Here is a 17,824-nt window from a genome sequence, read left to right as displayed (position 1 = left end):
ATACACGAGCAAGCAGAGCTTATGAGACCAGAATAGTAGCTCTCACTATCCATGGTGTTGCTGTCACACGCGGGGTCCACCGAAAGCGAACGAGCCATTTGGGCAGTAGGTGTCCAATGTGCTCGGACCCTGTTTGGTCTGTCTGTTGGAGTCGTAGTCATGGAGACAGTCCTGCAATATGTTAACATGAAAAGACATAAAAAATAGCAATTTACTTAGAAGAGGAGCGTTGACTTTCGTGCACCGGGAGGCGTGGCTCCAGCAAGAAAACCGTTACAATATGATGCCACTTGCGTTACTTCTGATCCCTTTTGCTGGGCGTAGTAATAGGAGAGAAGTTGTGGACAATCGAATTGTGCTTGACACTCGCCTGTACCTCCAGGCGTAATGGTGACATCAGGCGGCTCATCGACATTGGTTGAAGTTGCATCTGCGGCTGCCAGGGAACTTTCAACTGCGATGAAGCCGAGCAGGAGCAGGGTTGAAACATAAGATTTCATGATTGCGAGTGCGGGAATGTTCGCACCCACCTATTAATTCAAGGGTAGAGACAATCGTATGGTGAGATGATTTGATTGAAAGTGGTGGTATGTATTGGATGGTGACTGGATTGCTGGTGATTATGAAAGCTTGATGGAATGGCATCATGAAAGAATATGAACACGCGCTCGAGGGTAGAGAGACGCTTCCGCATTAGAGAAGGGACGTTCAAGTCCAAAGTGCAAGTGCAATAGAGAACCTTTGCCCACCTGATAGAAGCTTGAAAGGTAGATAGTCTGAACTCTGGTAAGACTCCATTTAGAACGGAAGACAGTGCTACCCGTATGCATCTCAATCAAAGAATCAAAGGAGATGACAAGATTGATGAAATACTCAGGGACATGGACTCGACTATGTAGGATCAGGGCCACTCGCCCAGGTTCTTAGAATTGCCATACATTCAGCCATGCTCTATTCTCGCAAAGTACTATACAGACTATCGAGTAAAAAACAATTCGATATCACCAGTAGAGAAGCCAACTCGACGATATATGAATAACACTGGGAATGAGAAGAGCCAAGGAATGAGAAAAACCATGCGAAACAGAATTATAAAAGGGAGGACCAAGTGCAAGCCAGAAGGTTACCCCAAACGCGAATGCCATCCACAACGTATTCATTACCTCATATCTCCCGTCGTTACAGGCTAATTTCTTCAAGGCCAGATATAGAAACTCCCCAGAAATACCTAGGTACACTCTGCTGCTGTGAACTTCAATACTCTGTATGTACCTACCTACGTATTCTGTCACAGCTACTATAAAAAACCGAAAACATGTTATGTGACCAAGCCAATCAATCGCCCAAGAGCTTACCGTCAAGCCATCTAGGAGCTATTCATTCATCTCAAAAGCCAAAACCCGGATCATACATAGGAATGGATCAAGAGCACCTGGCGTCATCCCTGCAATCGTCAAGTGTTGATGTCCAGTACCTATGGCGAAGAAGTTCAGTTCTTTGGACTCGAGCTCGAGCTCTAGGTAACCGAATAACTAGCTATGTACCTGGTCAGGTCAACGACGGCCAATGAATGGGAAGCGGGTTCACTTCCCCGCATAATTCACACGTCTCAGCTCCACTGTGCAGAAAATACCTATATTATAACCATCGCTTGAAATCCTGTGTTTGATTTTGAAGCTCGAATAGTCTTGGAATCTTGCTGCTGATTATACAGTATCAACAAGTTTTATTTATACCGGGACTAGCAGGATAGTTTATAAAATCTTCTACATTAACTAGTACTGGGAGGGCCCTGGCCTTCTGGCGGGGCATGGTCAAAATCGATTTTGAAAGGACTTCTGTTTATTAAACATACCACTGGACAAGCTGCATTGCTTGCTGCCAGATTGAAAGTCTATGGATGGGTATAAAACAAGCCCATACTCCAGTCAATGAAAAGTCATCAACTTCGTCACCCGTGCCTCTGCATCCTTTACCCAAACTATCTATCTACCTTATCTATTTCTAGACCTTATGATACCGTAGCTTCCACACCACTTGCTTTCACTACCCCGTTGATCGGATTTTCCGCTGGCATGGCTACTGGCTCCCCTCGTGCCTTTGCTGTTAGGCTCACCATTTCTCTGAGCATAAGTTCCCGTGTATCCCTAGCCAAATCATCGACGTCCGAAGCTTTCAAATGTTTCGTCTCAATAGGTTTCAACACTATACAGAATCAGAACATTTCCATTCCTCTCCTGCGCAAAACCAATCATACATACCTTTACAAGGAATATTCCCAGCCACAAACTTCCTATCCTGCACATACAAAACATGTGAATAATTAGCCACAACGACCGGTATAATCGGCACCCCAGCCTGCAGCGCTAAATGAAACGCGCCCTTCTTAAACGGCAGCAGCATGGGCTCCTTAGCATAACTCCGCGTGCCTTCCGGGAACATATAGACAATCTTCTGATGCTTCTTGATCTCCTCAGCAGCACCCGCCATGGCCTGCCGCGCGCTCGTCGAGTTCTGGCGATCGATAAACACCGTGCCGGACAGCGCCATGAACCACCCCAAGAACGGCACGCGCTTCAGCGAGCTCTTGGCCGTCACGGTGCAGTAGGGCGGGAACACGCAGCCCAGCATCAGCACGTCCAGCTCCGTCTGGTGATTGCCAATTATAACGGCGGGGCGCGTGGTGGAGAGGTAGTTGTGGGGGTCTTCGACGGTGAAGGAGGCTCCGGTGCTGTAAAGCATGATGTGTTTAAAAGCCCGCGCGACGAACCATTGTGCGTTTCCTCCATAGCCGAATAGACGCAGGAATAAAGAGATGAAGACGCCGTAGCTGGCGCAGGCCAGGAGCGCGACGTAGGAGACGAGGAGGCGGGCGTAGAAGCCAGCGGCTTGGAGGCGGAGGGAGAGCATGTAGAGGACGAGGGTGAGGGCAAGGTAGCCGGCTGCAAGGGTCTCGATGTAGTAGAGGGCGGACATGTCGGGAGGACGGCGACGGGGAGGAGGGAGGGATTTATTGTATGTGATATTTATAGAGACCCTCTCGGGGAGGCACGAGGGCGAACATAGAAATTAAGGTAGGCAGAGAGTTGGAGAAGAGGAGAGAAAAATGAGACATCAAATCATGTTGAGGATCCTGTCCCGAAAGCCGGTGGGTAGGCTTTGTGGGGCATGCCATGCGGGCACGAATCCGCTAAGCTTTTTAGGGGGCCCCGGGCTTCAAGGCTTGTCTTGCAAGTCACCAGACATAATACTTTCCGTAACATTTAGACTCCGGATATTTTCCATACATCACCAGATACGACCCAAGGGGTTGGTCTTAAAATGGACATCACTATTGGCGTGTTGGCTCTGCAAGGAGCTTTCAACGAACATATCCAATTATTAAGAGAAGCCGGTCAGATTGTCGCCTCCAAAGAAAATAATTCCCAGAAGAAATGGATTTTCAAAGAGGTCCGGACTGAAGCAGAACTCACATCATGTGATGCTCTGATCATTCCCGGAGGAGAAAGTACAGCGATCTCTTTGGTGGCTCAAAGATCCAACATGTTAGAACCTCTGAGACATTTCGTCAAGTGAGTCATTCCCAGTCCAAGATCTTAACTACCGCTAATTTGTTTAACAGAGTGACAAGAAAACCAACTTGGGGAACTTGTGCAGGTCTGATATTACTTGCCGAAGCTGCGAACCAGACCAAGAGAGGCGGCCAAGAGCTTATAGGCGGCCTTGATGTGCGAGTTAACCGCAACCATTTCGGCCGGCAAGTTGAGAGTTTTCAAGCCAACCTCGACTTACCCTTCTTACAGAAAGCAGATGGCGACGGCCAGGATGTCGAGACAAGCCAAAAGCCTTTCAGAGCAATCTTCATCCGAGCTCCCATTGTAGAGAAGCTGCTTCCGCGCGTTTCTGGCATCCAACAGGATGAGGCCAAAGCCGAAGAAACAGTCATCGCTCCATCCCGGGCTATGGACGAGAGCGTGGCGAAAGACATCACGCTGGCCGATGTGGAGATCATGGGAGTGCTACCGGGCCGTACTGCGGCAGTGAAAGACGATGGGATGGAGGAGAAGCTGGATGCGGAAGCTGGGGATATCATTGCTGTTCGACAAGCCAATGTGTTTGGTACGAGTTTCCATCCGGAACTGACAGGCGATCCAAGGATTCATGTTTGGTGGTTGGAGCAAGTGGTCGAGGCTATCGGGCGAAGAAAGAAGAGCTGATGACCACATTTTGAACAAAGCTTTTACGACCAGATCCGAATTTGGCATGTTAAGATGATGTGGGCACTGGGTAGACGTGAGTCTGGACGCTTGATCTGAAAATAGCGGTAGAGTCAACGTCCTAAAATTCATATATAGACTAGGGATAGAATGGAATATCTTAGATGGGGCAACCTCTAGGCGTTTTGCACAAATCACAAACCACACGATCTTGAATGTTGACAGCTTGCCTTTAGACAACTCGTCTGAATTTCATCATGATTTAGAATTTTGTCTACCTCTACTCGTCTATCCACTCGTCTATCCACCAGAGTCCGAATTAGGAATATCTTACACATCTCACGTCTCCCCAATATAACTCCCATCTTCCATCTTTCCAGTTTTCTTTCCGCCTTCTTCAATCCACGTCTCAACGAGGCCTTCTTTTGGATCTTCATCCGGGTATCCCAATTCCCTCCTAACCTTCAGTACCTCCAATCTAATCCTTCTCGTGACTTCTTTCCTGAGCGCAACGGCCTCGCTGCAGTATTTCAGCCCTTCACTCAAATCACCCATCTCCAAATCTGTCGGCAGGCCCTTCTTCACCAGCGCATCTTTCTGCAATTTTACTAGCCTTTTCCACCGTGCTCTCAATTCCCCAAACACCTTCTCCCCATCAACCTTTTCACCAAATGCAATTTTTACGTCTCTTCCAACTCGAGGTACAAAACGTGGCCATTCACGTGATTCGTGCATGATGTACTGGTTTCCGTCTATGAATATAGGTATGATATCGGGAAGGGGTTCGGATTCAAGGATTAGACGGGAAACTCCCCACTTGAAATAGCGGAGAGATTTGGTGGGGTGCTGGTGTACTCGACCTTCGGGGAATATATGGACCCAAGAATGTCTTCGTGATGGGTACGCCGAGGGAGCTGGGAAAATGTCTGTGCCAGTCGTGGAATAGGTCAGAGAACCACCACTAAAGGGGTCGCTGATTGTAGGGGATGTTTCGGTGCTTAAAGTCTTTGTGAAGGGTTGGGAAGATAGGAGTCGGATTGCTTGCGTTATGGTGGGTTGGAAGAGCCCTCCATGGATTGGGGAGTAATCGCCACGATGTGTTGGGAGGACTTGACCGTAGCTGAAAAATGAGGAGAGAAATCTACAAGCAATTGATTAATATAAGAAACACTTGAGCTAGGAATTGGCAGCCTACTTGTTCTGAAAGCAGATATCATAACTTCCTAAACTCCATCTATGGTTCGAGGGACTGAACGCGTATTTGAAGGGAAGAACTCCCCATATCAAAGGATCGTCAATGCTAACACGTCAAATGAGCTTCGAATTATTCATAACGTTTTGATTGCGCGCAGTGTAGAACATACACACTGACGTGATTTGACACTATACAAAACCAGTCAATAAGCATATCATCTTGTAGTTCTGCAGCAACAAAGTGTACCTGTAATTAAACCCCGCGCCCTCCCTTCAACATTCTTCCTGCTGTCAAGAGTTTCAAGAAACCTGTCCAATCCAACCACCTCGGTTCTGTTCAATCCAAAAAGAAAGCCTCGAGATAATGAGCCCGTCAGGCCCATGATCAGGGAAGAGCTGAATCGCCATGGCAGGCTGAGACTGGGAGTCGCAGGGGGAGGCGGAGGAGTTGACATGACGCCTCTGCGCGTTATCGTATATCGCGCTCCAGATGGAGGAATAGGGGAGAAGCCATGAAATAACGAATGTGGTGGTGGTGAGGCGACGTGGACGTGGATGAATTCAAGAGAAATCTCAAAATAGTGACGTATGGTGAGGCGGGCGGGAAGGGGAAGCATGGCATGGGATCTGCAGGGGTTTGGTTTGTGCGGAAGATTGTTTCGCCGCAGCCCGACATATTTTCTGGATTGCAGTGGAGTGGATTTGAACGACGGATTCATTGTTTACTCGTCAACCGTTCCACGCTCTTTCTTAAAAGACAAGAAACGACTACTGAATAACTTCAAAGAGGGAACTATTACCTTTGAATCTTTTTGAACCAGTTGAAGAAATTGACGAACCCTGACCACGGTATCAACGTCGCTCATTCTTCAATCTTCAACGCCATCAGCCAGCCACCTCACTCTCCAACCACCACCCAAGACTCACCAGATCACGTTTCCAAGACACGTGTTCTTATCCAGCTGAAATGTCACACAGTAAGATTAATCAACCGTATCTCTCAGTACGACCCTGACATTGCACAGGCAAGCGCAATACCTCGCGTGCGGTATTTACATCCCACGAGCGGAATCTTGCAAAGTCGGCATGGAACTCCACAAGTGCTCGTCTTTCAAGGGACTCTTTCTTGCCGTTCGCCTCCTGCCGTCTCTGCCTTCTTCCTGCTCGGGAACCTGTCTCCTGTACTCATGGAGATATCTTCTGTAGAGAATGTGCATTGAGTAACATTTTGGCTCAGAAGAAAGAGATCAAGCGGGTTGAGAAGACAAAAGAGAACGAAGACAGAGAGGCTGATGAAGAGAGGAATCGCGAAGAGGAAGAAGCAAAGCAGAGATCCGTTCAAGAGTTTGAGAAGATTCAAATGGGCTTAGAAGCAAAGCTAGGAGGTACATCCTCTGGCAAGATCGTTGGCAGGGAAGCTGGAAAGATAGTTGTGGAAGACGACGTTGTGGACGGAAAGAGGGGAGAAAAGAGAAAATTCGTGCTCGATGAAGACGAACTGCTTCGCATTGCTCGAGAGGAGAGGACGAAAGCAAGGAAAGCCATCGACCACGAAAAGGTATGTGGCCAACTTCAATACGATTGTTCCTCCTAATGCAAATTACAGGCTTCAAAGACAACTTTGCCTTCTTTCTGGGTCCCCTCCATCACACCATCGTCAAATACTAACAACATTTTGCATACGATTGTAAAGAAGTCTAAGCAATCTCCTGTTTGCCCTGCATCCCAAGATAATAAGCCTCATCACTACTCTCTTCACACTCTGGTCACATTGGCGTTCACCGAAGAGAAGGATGCTTCTACAGGAACCATCCAGCGCATTTGCCCGTCGTGTAAGAAGGTTTTAAGCAATAATTCCAAGGCCATGCTCGCTAAGCCTTGCGGACATGTTCTTTGCAAGAGCTGTGTTGGCAAGTTTATGACGCCAACGGGTGTTCATGATCCTCATGCGCCGCAGGTTGACCAGAACGTCGTTCAATGTTATGTATGCGAAGCTGATCTAACCGAAAAGGGAGGTGCTGCATTGGGCAAAAGCAAGTCGAAGGATCAGATCAAGCCGGGCTTGGTGGAGATTAAAAGTGAAGGAACTGGTTTCTCTGGTGCTGGTGGAAATACAGTTGAAAAGTCAGGGGTGGCATTTCAGTGTTGATGGCTTCAAGAGGACCCGATGTGCTGGTACTTGGAACGCCGTATACTGACAAGGTTGAAACTATCTTGTGGATGATTCTCGGACGGACTCAATCATGATATCTACATTGCTTCAATCATTGAAGACGAGACATGGACTAAACATACGTCAAGCTCCCTTGACTCATATGCCATAGTCTGGGGCAATTCAAGTGCGACTTCTGGAAGGAGTCAGGTTCAAGACGCTGAAGGCCTCGATGCACACCTACAAACCCCTATACGGAAGCCAATGTATTCTCGGGGAGCATACGGCAAGATGTACCCTGCCTTGACTTGTACGGGCACTCATATCATTAAGAAAGTCTCATATTTCCAAACCTTCTCATATCGATCAGGACACGATAAAGAATTCAAAGAAGCGGAAGGTGATCAAGCAGCGAACAAGCTTTTCAACCCAGTGGGCCAAATTCGACTTGAAATCGGATTATCCGGTAATGCTCTCGATATGAGAAGCTTGTGGCTTTCCGCCACATTGCCTCTTCTGTACCAATGATCGTTATACCTCGTAGCAGAATAGACAAAGATACTTTCTTGCCATTCTGCATATACTTTACTGTCACCTCCCTTTTCAAATCCCACGAATCATAATAAATTCAGCCGTTTGTATTTTTAAAAGATCAAGTAATCCGCAGGGAGTCGAGCGCACACTCATGTAATCAATATTCGACACCCTCACCATCATCGGCACGCCCCCAAACCCCCCTCGCACAAACCGCACACCATGCTCCGCACACCTCATCCTCCAGCCCTCCCACATTCCAAGCTTGCATATGAACCCCCAGATATCACGGCGTGTGGACCGGTACAATCTATCATTGTAGTCGCAGTCAGACTTAGTTACCATTTCCCGCTAAATTCGTTCCTGAAAATCACGCTGGGAATATATGATATATGATGCTTATCCAGGAAGATGAAAAGATAAGACTTCCTTTCCTTTCAATCAAGCCATCTATTTGAATCCAGAGCGGCGTGGCATCAGGGCACGGCAGGGCGTTGGCAGCCTGTCTACTGTACCTGATTTATCCTTGCATCTGCAGTGCAGTTGGCGTTGGCATAAGCGAGTACCCCTATACCGTAAATAAATATTCCTGAGAAGAGGAACCCTCTTCTCACCTTACCTTTTCTTAGCTCCAGGAATTGAACCCCTTTCAATTACAAATAAAGATAACACGGGCACGGCGATCCTTCTGAAACGAAAGTACGGAGAAGGAAAGGTAGGTGTACTGGTTGGTTTCTCAACTCGTTTAATCAAAATGACTTAGTAGTATATTTAGCCGTAAAGGCAACGATGCTGATGTGTGATGAATGGTATTATGTACGGAAAAGAGTAGATAGATACAGGTAAGAAGAAGTAACGTAAAGCAAATCGTATACAGCGTTCATTCATTCCAATTTTCTCATAGCTTCCAAGCCGTGAACTGATTCCTAATCTCATGCAACCATTTCAAATCCAATCTGATAGCGCAATCCTGTTGCAGAACCACGAAAGTCCTATCCCCTGTCGAGGTCAAAGTTACTAACTTACTCCTTCTCAGGCTTCAATCCATTTCCTCCCCCTACAAGCTTATCACCCAACTGATCCTGTGCGTTCCCCAACAAATGCCCAGCGTCTTTGCTCACAAGTTCCTCCCCCGACATCCCAGGATCACTGGCCTTATTCCCCACAACACCAACCTTCTCCGCAGTGTTTGCGATGACATCTTTACCCGCAGACCCCGCCGTCTTGGCGGCTTCCGTAGCATTGTTGCCGATCACACCAGCTCTCTCGACCGCATCCCCAGCAACACCTTTCCCAGATTCAACCACACTCCCCACCTTCTGCACAACAACTCCATAACCCTCACTAACCGCTACACCCGTCTGATCCGCAATCTGAGCAGGAGAAGGATACTTGTCTAACGCCTTGAGAATCATGTAATATGTCTGAATGATAAGTTTATGAACACTTTCTTTGACAAGCATGGTAATACCATGACTGAAGAACCCTTTGAGTATCTCGCCGAGGATGCCTTCATATAATGCGGCTGCACCTTCCGTACGGTAGATATTTAAGATCGTTGAGAAAACTGTAGAGCTTCTAGCAATTTTCTCAGCGTCGGAACCGGCTTTCTTGGCATCGCTAGTATTGGAAAGAACATAGACATCTTTCTTGAGTTCCCTAGCTGAGTCGACGTTCACGGGCGGTGAAGACGATGTCTGAGCTCGTGATTTGGCAAGGGAGAACGGGTACGTGATGGTTGAGGCGATGGATTTACTGATTGCTGCCATCAAAAATGTGATTTTCGCTCCAGGATCATCGCGTTGTGTTCTCGGCACTAGGCTCCTTTTGAAGAATTCGTAAAGGAAAAAAGTTATGCTCGGATTCAGAGTCAAGATCAGGGAAGCTGAGTAACCGGACCAGAAGCCTTGGATGCCCTTCTCGGCTCTGATTGATTTGACGATGTCAGATACTGAGGGCTCAGCGAAGGGATAGCTGTTGCGGGCAGAGAGCATCGAGGCTGTTTGTTTGCGGGTGACGATGTTGGATATTGGGGTTGTGAAGAACTTGGAACATGCTCCTGCTAGTGCTCCTACTGTCAATTCATCCAGCACCGGCAAAGTCGTGGTATTGGTTCCATTCTTCTGAAGTCTGTTCGTGCGTAGGTAATTGTAGAGAAGGAAGAATAGAAACGAGTCCACGATAGATTTCCCAGTATCTTGCAAAACTCCCGTATAGAAAGCAGACAGTCCGCCTTCTTTGTTATAGATTTGGGAAAAGGCATCGAGCACGCCCTCGTATTCGCCTTCTTCTGGAAAAGATGATGACTTTCGAAGCTGTCTTTGGACTTGCAGACGGGTTATGATGAGGTCGAGAGGGTAGATGGCAAGATTGGAAATGGCAGCTCCTGTTGAACCTGCCAAGGCGTGTCCAAGGGCAGGGAGAGCTGGTCCATTGAAGGTTGAAGAGGAATTCTCTTGGTTCTTGTGGTAGAGGGTAAAAGCATCCTAAGGTTCAAGATCAGTTTGATATAGTTAGAACAGGATTAAGGGACTTTGTACGAGCTGGCTATTGTATATGTTGGCCATTGTGAAAGATGTTCTAGATATGAATTGAGGTGTCTGTCCGTAGGCTCAAGTTCAGTTGATGTGAGTTGAGGATATAAGACAGAATGTTACTTGTACCCAATGGGCCAAAGGAGCATGGCACGGCATGAATGAGGGGAAGAGAGAGGAGATTCGCAAGAAAGAACTCATACGTCATGCACGACTGTCCAGTTCCAGTACCCCGGATTTTGGATCGCACGGGCCACCTAGTGCACCTTACCCTCTTCCCTTTCAACCATGTGGTACTGGTGGGTAGATCTTAGTATTCATCGATAATCTATTACTGCATAGCAGTCTGGATAATTACACAGAATCATAATCCCAAAGCTCCTCTCGCATATTACTTCCCCAACCCGTGAATACCGGCATTCTCACCGTCATCAATTCTCATCTATCTTATTGATTTCCGCCTTGGCCTCTTCCCACGTCTCCTTGTTCTTCTTGGCCCATTCGATTTGACTTCGAGCATACGCAAGCTATTCTTTCTTAGCATCAATTCGCACGCTGGGCTTTTTAAACTTACCATGTACCGTTTCAAATCATCCTCCTTCTCAGCTTGAAAGCGCTTCATATCCTTCAAGATACCCGAACTTGCATCCTTGACATCTTGCTCAGATGCCTGCTGAGCTTGCTCTAACTGCCCAATCGATTCTCTAGTCTTGCCTATCTGATCCCTTCGCGTACGTTCTGGATCTACATCAACGACTCCGTGAATGGCATGGTTGAGCCGGCCAAAGATCCTGTTCGTAATAAAGTTGCCACTTGCGCTCTTGCGGTGAGCTGGAGAAAGCTCCCCTTCTCCATGCGGCGCCCCTTGTGCCGCTGAAGGAGTACTCGGCGAGTCGCCGTGGGTGGGAGGGAAGTCGGAATCAATGGATGCGGTGTCTTCCTGATTATTCTCTCTTCTCGAATGCGGGGGCTCTCTCGCCGAAGAAGTTGAACGTCTAGGCAGATTTGCGGTACCACTACTAGTCAAGTACTGCTCGATTCTATTCGCTTCAGATTCGCTTTGTTCTAAAGATTGAAGAAGTGCCCTCTTCTTGGCTAGTTCGTCATTCGTCATCTCTTGTTGAACTCGCTTGAGCACACGGTACCGTAGAACCCCTCGAACCACACCAGCAAACTGGGCACTCTCTCGCATTGGTTCAGCAAAACTTGCACCTAATGACCCCGATAGCTCTTCTGTTGCTAGGTACGATGAGTCCACAGCCTGACCGACTCGCTCAATAGCCGCTGCTAATGACGGGGAAGGCTCTGAGAGCGAGAATCCGTTGAACCTAGCACCAAGTTCTGCCAAGTCCGTTGATAAAGAAGACAGGTGTGTTAACGTGCGACGGTTGACCTTTTCGATGGACCCTGTAAGCAACAACTCTAAATCCTTCGTTGACGCTTCGAAATTGATGAAATACGGATCGAGATCTTGTTCGCTTAGATGTTGGGAATCTGGTGGAAATCTTCCAAACACTTGTGGACCTGGGATTGTATGTGCCGCGCTCGAAGGGCTTGCAGCATACTCGGAGGGTGTATTTGGCATACCTTGTGCATTGCTAGGCCCTAATGACGAAGCCTTGAGCTTTGCAGATGATGCAGGTACTGGTAGATAAGCATGGGCGGGGGAGGGGTTGGCGGGGTCAAGTGGTGGGGCTTTCATGTTAGATTTGGGGATAGAAGCAATAGGATGAGAATGTAGAACCTCGTTCTTGAAAAGTTAGCATAGAACCGCTTCATCCCAGATCCAACATACCCAGCTCGAATTTGGATCAAGAAATCTCCACCAAACGCCGTCGTTCCGGACCTCATCCATCTGCCTACACCGGTTGAGGAACACTGCCAACATGCGTTTCCTTAAATCGATAATCTGCTGGTCCTGCTTTGCCTTTGTTGGGTTCGCAGCATAATCGGCCATGGTATGTTTCTCTGGGATAGGGGGTATGATCAACGTAGGATGTAATCGTGAGAGGGCATCTCGGAGGGAAGCGAATTCGGAGTATCTTCGACGGACTTCAAGGTCCTTGTAGGATGGTCAGTACAGACCTGCAATACGGGATCCTGGAGCTTACTCCTGTTCTGATGGTGTAGACAATGTATTTCCCCCCGCTCTCGGAGCTCTTGCCAGCATCGACAATCAGAATGGGCAGTTCTGGGTTCTCATAGAGGATCTGCTCAATACGACTGTCATAACCGCCCTTCTTCCTTCTGGGAGCTGCCTTTGAACCCCCCTCGTATTCTTCGTCACTTCCGGCATCAATGGTATCATTCTGGTATTGCTGTGGGTGGGTATCTGTGTCATGATCGGCGTTGTCACTTATGGTAGAGGGGGTTCGAGGGCCGTTGTACGCTTGGTCTACAAGTTGCCAATCGGTGGCGATGTCAGTATTGTCATCTAGGGAAATGTCTACCATGGATTTCCACATCCTGAAGCTCTGCAATAGCAATGGGATAGAGCAACTCACGAGAGCCTGGGGAGGCCGGATTTACTATAGAGGAGGCTGTTGAGTCGCGACGCTCAAAGCTAGTCCCGTAGGGGTTATTGTCCTCGTCGTTCCACATGATTCACAGTCGCCAGGTCTTTGAGCAGCCGATGAGGATGGCAAACGGCGCACAAAGGGTTGGTGGGAGTCAGTGTTGTGAGTTGAAAGTGGTGGGTGAGTGTTGTTTGGTGGTTCGCCCATGCCTTTGATGACGCCGCCGCCGCTTGCTGTCGGTGCACGGGCCAAATCCCGCCAACCTTAATTGAGATTGAGCTCCTGCTCCCTCCTCCCCCTTTTACTTTCGTCTCATCTCATCTCATCTCTTCTCATGTGCAAACATCTGATCGTAAATATCCCCAGCTCAGATTACCGTAATCTGAAGCTTTGCATATACTTTCATTCCTCTAGATACGTTCATGCATCTCAATGTAACTTACTGTGCCCCAGCCGCTGCAAGGGCACATCAAACATTTCTTGGCAGTTCCAGGGTATCATTTTGTAACAAGAGTTCACATATTACGAGCAGTGGCCAAACAATCGATTAATTGATTGTCGATAAACCGTTTTTGTTATGTTGTGAACATGATGAATGTTGAAGCAGATATCACAGCGGGATGTGAATGTGTATGAGTTGTGGTCGACTGCTGGTATTGTTTTCCTATTCATTATTTATGTATCTGCCCTAGTTTTCATTCTTCGAATAACTCAGATTTATGGGCCAAGAACTCTGAAGAAATGGATACTACACTACAAAGATCCCTTCAACTCAGAGATGCAACAAATGGAACGGAAGATGTAGAAGTACAGGATTCCTCCAGCTCCTCAGATCCTTCCCTCTGGACTGTATCTCCTCGGCCGTCCATCCAAGGCAGCCCCATTCACTACTCCCAGTTGTTTCACAGTCTTTATAATGACCACAATCAGAATTCTTCTATGCTCTTGATCTCGTGCGGGAGGGAATCTTTGTCCCAGAAGATTTCGAAGACTGCTGGCTTCCTGATGAACGTCCTCCATGCATCTGATGTTCTTCATCGTATTTGCTACTGCCAGCAACACTTGCATCCGAAGGATCGTCAACCGAAGCGTTATATTTTGCTGGATCTGGCATCTGTGGACGTCCGAGATTTCGAGGCTGATCTCCAGCGAAATATGCAGGTGGGACTGGATTGATATTCGCTCGTGCAGGCCGAAAGAAAGCAGGGCCTTTGCTGAATTCCCGACTGTGGTCTCTTGGGTCGAGATACGATTCCAAATCCGAACTTTGCTCCTCAAAAGTGACTTTCTTGGGATTATCATAATTTTCTTTGCTCGTGCGTTTCCTTGAGCGATGGCGTCTTCGGCTGGAAATCATTGTATCAGATGACTCCTCATCCATATATCTTTGTCCGAGGCAGTAAAGCATCACGAAAAGAAGGTTTCCAAGTAGCAAGATCCCACAAATGATGCCGAGTGCAATGGTTGCTCCTTGAACTGGGGTTGGTCCCTTGACGGTAACGGATTCTTGCACCCCAGAGTTTGTGCTGGGCCACATCGTGGGAAACTGCTGGAAATCTGACTGAATTGTAGGGACAACGGGTATTGGATCCGGAGTTGACGAAACCTGCCTAATTGGTGCCCAAGTGCTTGTTTGAGGGGCTTCGCTGCGTCCATCAATTTCTGCCATGGCAATAATGACTACAAAATATGGTCAGGGATGGACTTTGTTCAGGCCAAAGAGACAACAGGTGAGAATGTTTTTACTTTAAGCTGACGCTTCTACAACTTGTTTTCCGCACTGCCACTGCTGGCAGGATAGCCGACAAACTCATGTTGTTTTAGAGACAAACATTGACAGCGCTTTTCACAATTCCGCTACTGCTACTGCCAAGGGATGAGGTCCAGATATTCTCAAACGTCTGTAACCATTTTGTTGTTACTTGAGTATGCAATTAGTAGTCTGCTTCCATTACACAAGTGTGAACAAAGAAGATCGTGGTGGAGCTGTATAATCCAAGAGCCAACAATGTCGTGCAAACGGATGGGATAGCGGTCCAACAGATACGGAAGTCAAGACCGTGGTTTCATGTCAACTTTCTGATGCAGTAGGACCGATCGTACAGTACAGGTCTCCAGATTTACTTCCATATGTATCTATGCACTTCTTACTACATATTATCTCCGAGCCGAGCGGAAGTCCTCTCAAATTTTCCTTCCTTTAACATTTGTCAAACTGCGGCGTCCCGCGGTCGGGAATACAGTAGTACTGTCACACAGTCACACTGGATCATCACATTCCAAGTTTGCGGTATATTTTGCCTAGTTATTACTCTATATAGGCCATAACATTGTTTACGAAGATTAGGGCCTTTCGCCAGGACCTCCGTGAAGCAGATGGGAATGCAATTTTCTCAGCACACTTTGAAAAGTTGCGTGTAATGTGAAACAGTTGACATTTGCTTATACTTGAACTGGTTTATGTCAAGCGACATATCTATCCCCTTGCCTAGTCCAGCGCTTTTTAAGCGTCTATCTCAGCTATTTTTAAAACATGAAATTATGCCTTAAGGGAGGCTTAGCAAGATATTAGATGAAGCAAGAGCAAATCCAGATTTGAGCTAACGCGGCATATACCCCCGATGGTACCAGATCTCGCGGTCATGTAAGTTCCATCAATGGGTGTGTGTCTTAAACAATTTGCCGGAGCCGCAACTTGCTTGCCTCTTCTCCATACATGGCATGCCTATTTCCATCACTGTTATAGATCCAGATCCATGAAAACCTTCATCGCCAGAAGACATTGCCCCGTCGTAGTCTGCCTTTTACCTATCCCTCGGTCTCGAATCCCGGAAAGTGCGAGGTCTTCGCTGAGCTTCCTCCTTCATTCGCCGTCTTTCTCGTCTCGCTGTGAATGTGAAATCGTCAGGTGATGAATCTCTTCTCGCTGCACGATCAGTAGATCTAGACCTTCTCGGACGACTCTCAGCATGCCCGTCTGCGAAATCACCCGTTGAAGCCCAGGTAGTGCGGTAGGTGCGTCTTGGCTGCGGTGAAGCGATATAGCTGTTCTCATTCCCACTCGATGATCCAGAGGAACCGCTCCTTGCTTTCCTTCTGCGATCCTTGGTCTTGGTTTTGGCCTTGCTGCTCTGATTATGATATTGATGCCATCCCCCATTCGGCTCTGCGATCTCATGAATAGCTTCCAGCGCAACGGGCAAAAGGGCAAGCCATTTAGCGTTACTGGCCCAAGAGCGCTTTTTGGGTTTGGACAGAGATTTTGACCTTTGTTTTGGTTTTGGTTTTCGAGGTGGTGAAGCACTAGGTTTTATTTCATTAATAAGTTTAGAGAAATAAGTTAGGCTTGTGGCACTAGGTACCTTCTCACTCGTCGCTCTCTACTGACGTGTCGCTCTTTTCGAGACTCTGGTGTCTTATCTCTTTCTCCGCGGGTCTCCCTTGACTCTCGCTCCCGCCCCCGTTCTCGACCGAAGCCATGTTCCCTATCAGAATATCGCTTTCTATCCTCTCTTCGAGTATCTCGATCCCCTGAATCTTCCCTCCTACTTTGTCTCTTGCTTTTCCGCCTCGGAATATCTGCAGGACTGATTATTGGCAAAGCTGACGGAGCCCAAGCCGTCGATTTCCTTTCTTCCTTGGTTGATTGACGGCGCTGTGGACTGCGTCTTCTGGGTTTCGATGTAAATGCAGCTGCTGTATCAGCACCTGCCGCGCCCGCTGCTGGATATGCGAAGTCGTGGGTCTTTGGGTAATAATATGATGATCTCTGAATTGATCTTTTCGGCAGAGCAGAAGGACTTGGATCTGGTGGTATCTCAGTCCTTCGTTTCGGTAGCTGGTGAGTTGGGGGCGGATCAGCTCGCTCGGGAGGCATCTCGGCAGCTCGTCTGATTGCCTCCCTAGGATTAGGAGGCACAACTCGGTATTTCGAAACCCCACCGTGGAAGGTCGGTGGGATTTCTATGATAGTCGACTTCTTGTGTCCCTCCTCCCTAGGAATCACACTCTCGCCCTTCTTGCTCCCGCCAAATGGCCATCCACCCCACCCGAACGCTACTTTCTCCCTCCCCGTTACATTTGCATCCTCGACGCCCCTCATCATCTTCTTCCTTGGCTTACAGCAGCAGATCCAAAGCAGACCAGCTAGTATCACAATCGCCGCAACCGCAATCCCCACACCCGCACCAGCTTGCTTCCCCACGCTCCAGCACTTCCACGCCTTCGCAGAAGTGGAAGTGGAGCAATCATCCGCTGCCACTGTCCAGTTCCCATTCCCCTTCCCGTTTTCGACTGTAGGAGAAGGAGAAGGAGAAGGAGCATGCTGTACCAACGTCCCCGTCTTCAGCGGTACTCCATTGGTGCTCACGACTACACCTACGACATCCGTAAGTACCAGAACTGGCAGCACGGAAAACAGGTCCGTGATTGAACCACTGACGGTGGTGTATTGTGGCGCGAGCGTTATGGCTGGGAAGGGGTAGTATATTGAGACTGAATTTGTGTTTGCAGGTGCTGTGATGGTGACTGTGAAGAAGGTTGTGCGTGTTGCGCCGTAGCTTGTGAAAGGGCTGGAGGGGTCGGATTCCATTGTCAACGGTGTTGAAGAGATATTTGCATCAGGCGCGGAGAAGAATCGTGCTAGGATTAGGAGGAAGAGATGTTGTCATGGAAGGG

General features: G+C 48.0%; 6 protein-coding genes across 6 annotated transcripts; 2 read left to right on the top strand and 4 right to left on the bottom strand.

Annotated features, from left to right (window-relative positions):
- Positions 1 to 2,011: 2,011 nt before the first annotated feature.
- On the bottom strand, positions 2,012 to 2,976 carry SLC1 (putative 1-acyl-sn-glycerol-3-phosphate acyltransferase; the record flags this gene model as incomplete). Its single annotated transcript, XM_031150825.1, has 2 exons — positions 2,012 to 2,205; positions 2,262 to 2,976. 2 exons carry the CDS (start codon positions 2,974 to 2,976, stop codon positions 2,012 to 2,014), a joined length of 909 nt encoding a protein of 302 aa, XP_031004749.1.
- A 345-nt stretch (positions 2,977 to 3,321) lies between these two features.
- PDX2 (putative pyridoxal 5'-phosphate synthase subunit) lies at positions 3,322 to 4,217 on the top strand (the record flags this gene model as incomplete). The annotated part of the gene is made up of 2 exons (XM_031150824.1): positions 3,322 to 3,572; positions 3,623 to 4,217. 2 exons carry the CDS (start codon positions 3,322 to 3,324, stop codon positions 4,215 to 4,217), a joined length of 846 nt encoding a protein of 281 aa, XP_031004750.1.
- Positions 4,218 to 4,556: 339 nt separating this feature from the next.
- On the bottom strand, positions 4,557 to 5,866 carry TAZ1 (Lysophosphatidylcholine acyltransferase; the record flags this gene model as incomplete). Its single annotated transcript, XM_031150823.1, has 4 exons — positions 4,557 to 5,358; positions 5,413 to 5,517; positions 5,582 to 5,600; positions 5,659 to 5,866. 4 exons carry the CDS (start codon positions 5,864 to 5,866, stop codon positions 4,557 to 4,559), a joined length of 1,134 nt encoding a protein of 377 aa, XP_031004738.1.
- Positions 5,867 to 6,378: 512 nt separating this feature from the next.
- Positions 6,379 to 7,560, top strand: CSU1 (E3 ubiquitin-protein ligase; the record flags this gene model as incomplete). The annotated part of the gene is made up of 3 exons (XM_031150822.1): positions 6,379 to 6,388; positions 6,437 to 6,969; positions 7,018 to 7,560. The coding sequence occupies 3 exons, from the start codon at positions 6,379 to 6,381 to the stop codon at positions 7,558 to 7,560; spliced, it is 1,086 nt and encodes a 361-aa protein (XP_031004737.1).
- A 1,559-nt stretch (positions 7,561 to 9,119) lies between these two features.
- ANT1_0 (Peroxisomal adenine nucleotide transporter) lies at positions 9,120 to 10,664 on the bottom strand (the record flags this gene model as incomplete). The annotated part of the gene is made up of 2 exons (XM_031150821.1): positions 9,120 to 10,583; positions 10,638 to 10,664. The coding sequence occupies 2 exons, from the start codon at positions 10,662 to 10,664 to the stop codon at positions 9,120 to 9,122; spliced, it is 1,491 nt and encodes a 496-aa protein (XP_031004739.1).
- Positions 10,665 to 11,062: 398 nt separating this feature from the next.
- On the bottom strand, positions 11,063 to 13,232 carry vsp-6 (Sorting nexin-41; the record flags this gene model as incomplete). The annotated part of the gene is made up of 5 exons (XM_031150820.1): positions 11,063 to 11,158; positions 11,206 to 12,381; positions 12,427 to 12,693; positions 12,743 to 13,065; positions 13,136 to 13,232. The coding sequence occupies 5 exons, from the start codon at positions 13,230 to 13,232 to the stop codon at positions 11,063 to 11,065; spliced, it is 1,959 nt and encodes a 652-aa protein (XP_031004744.1).
- Between the last annotated feature and the right edge of the window lie 4,592 nt (positions 13,233 to 17,824).

The sequence above is a fragment of the Lachnellula hyalina genome (assembly GCF_007821495.1).
Source record: "Lachnellula hyalina strain CBS 185.66 chromosome Unknown contig00081, whole genome shotgun sequence".
Classification (NCBI taxonomy): Eukaryota; Fungi; Ascomycota; class Leotiomycetes; order Helotiales; family Lachnaceae; genus Lachnellula; species Lachnellula hyalina.
The sequence above is the reverse complement of the archived record's forward strand: the minus strand, read 5'-3'. Positions and strand labels throughout refer to the sequence as shown.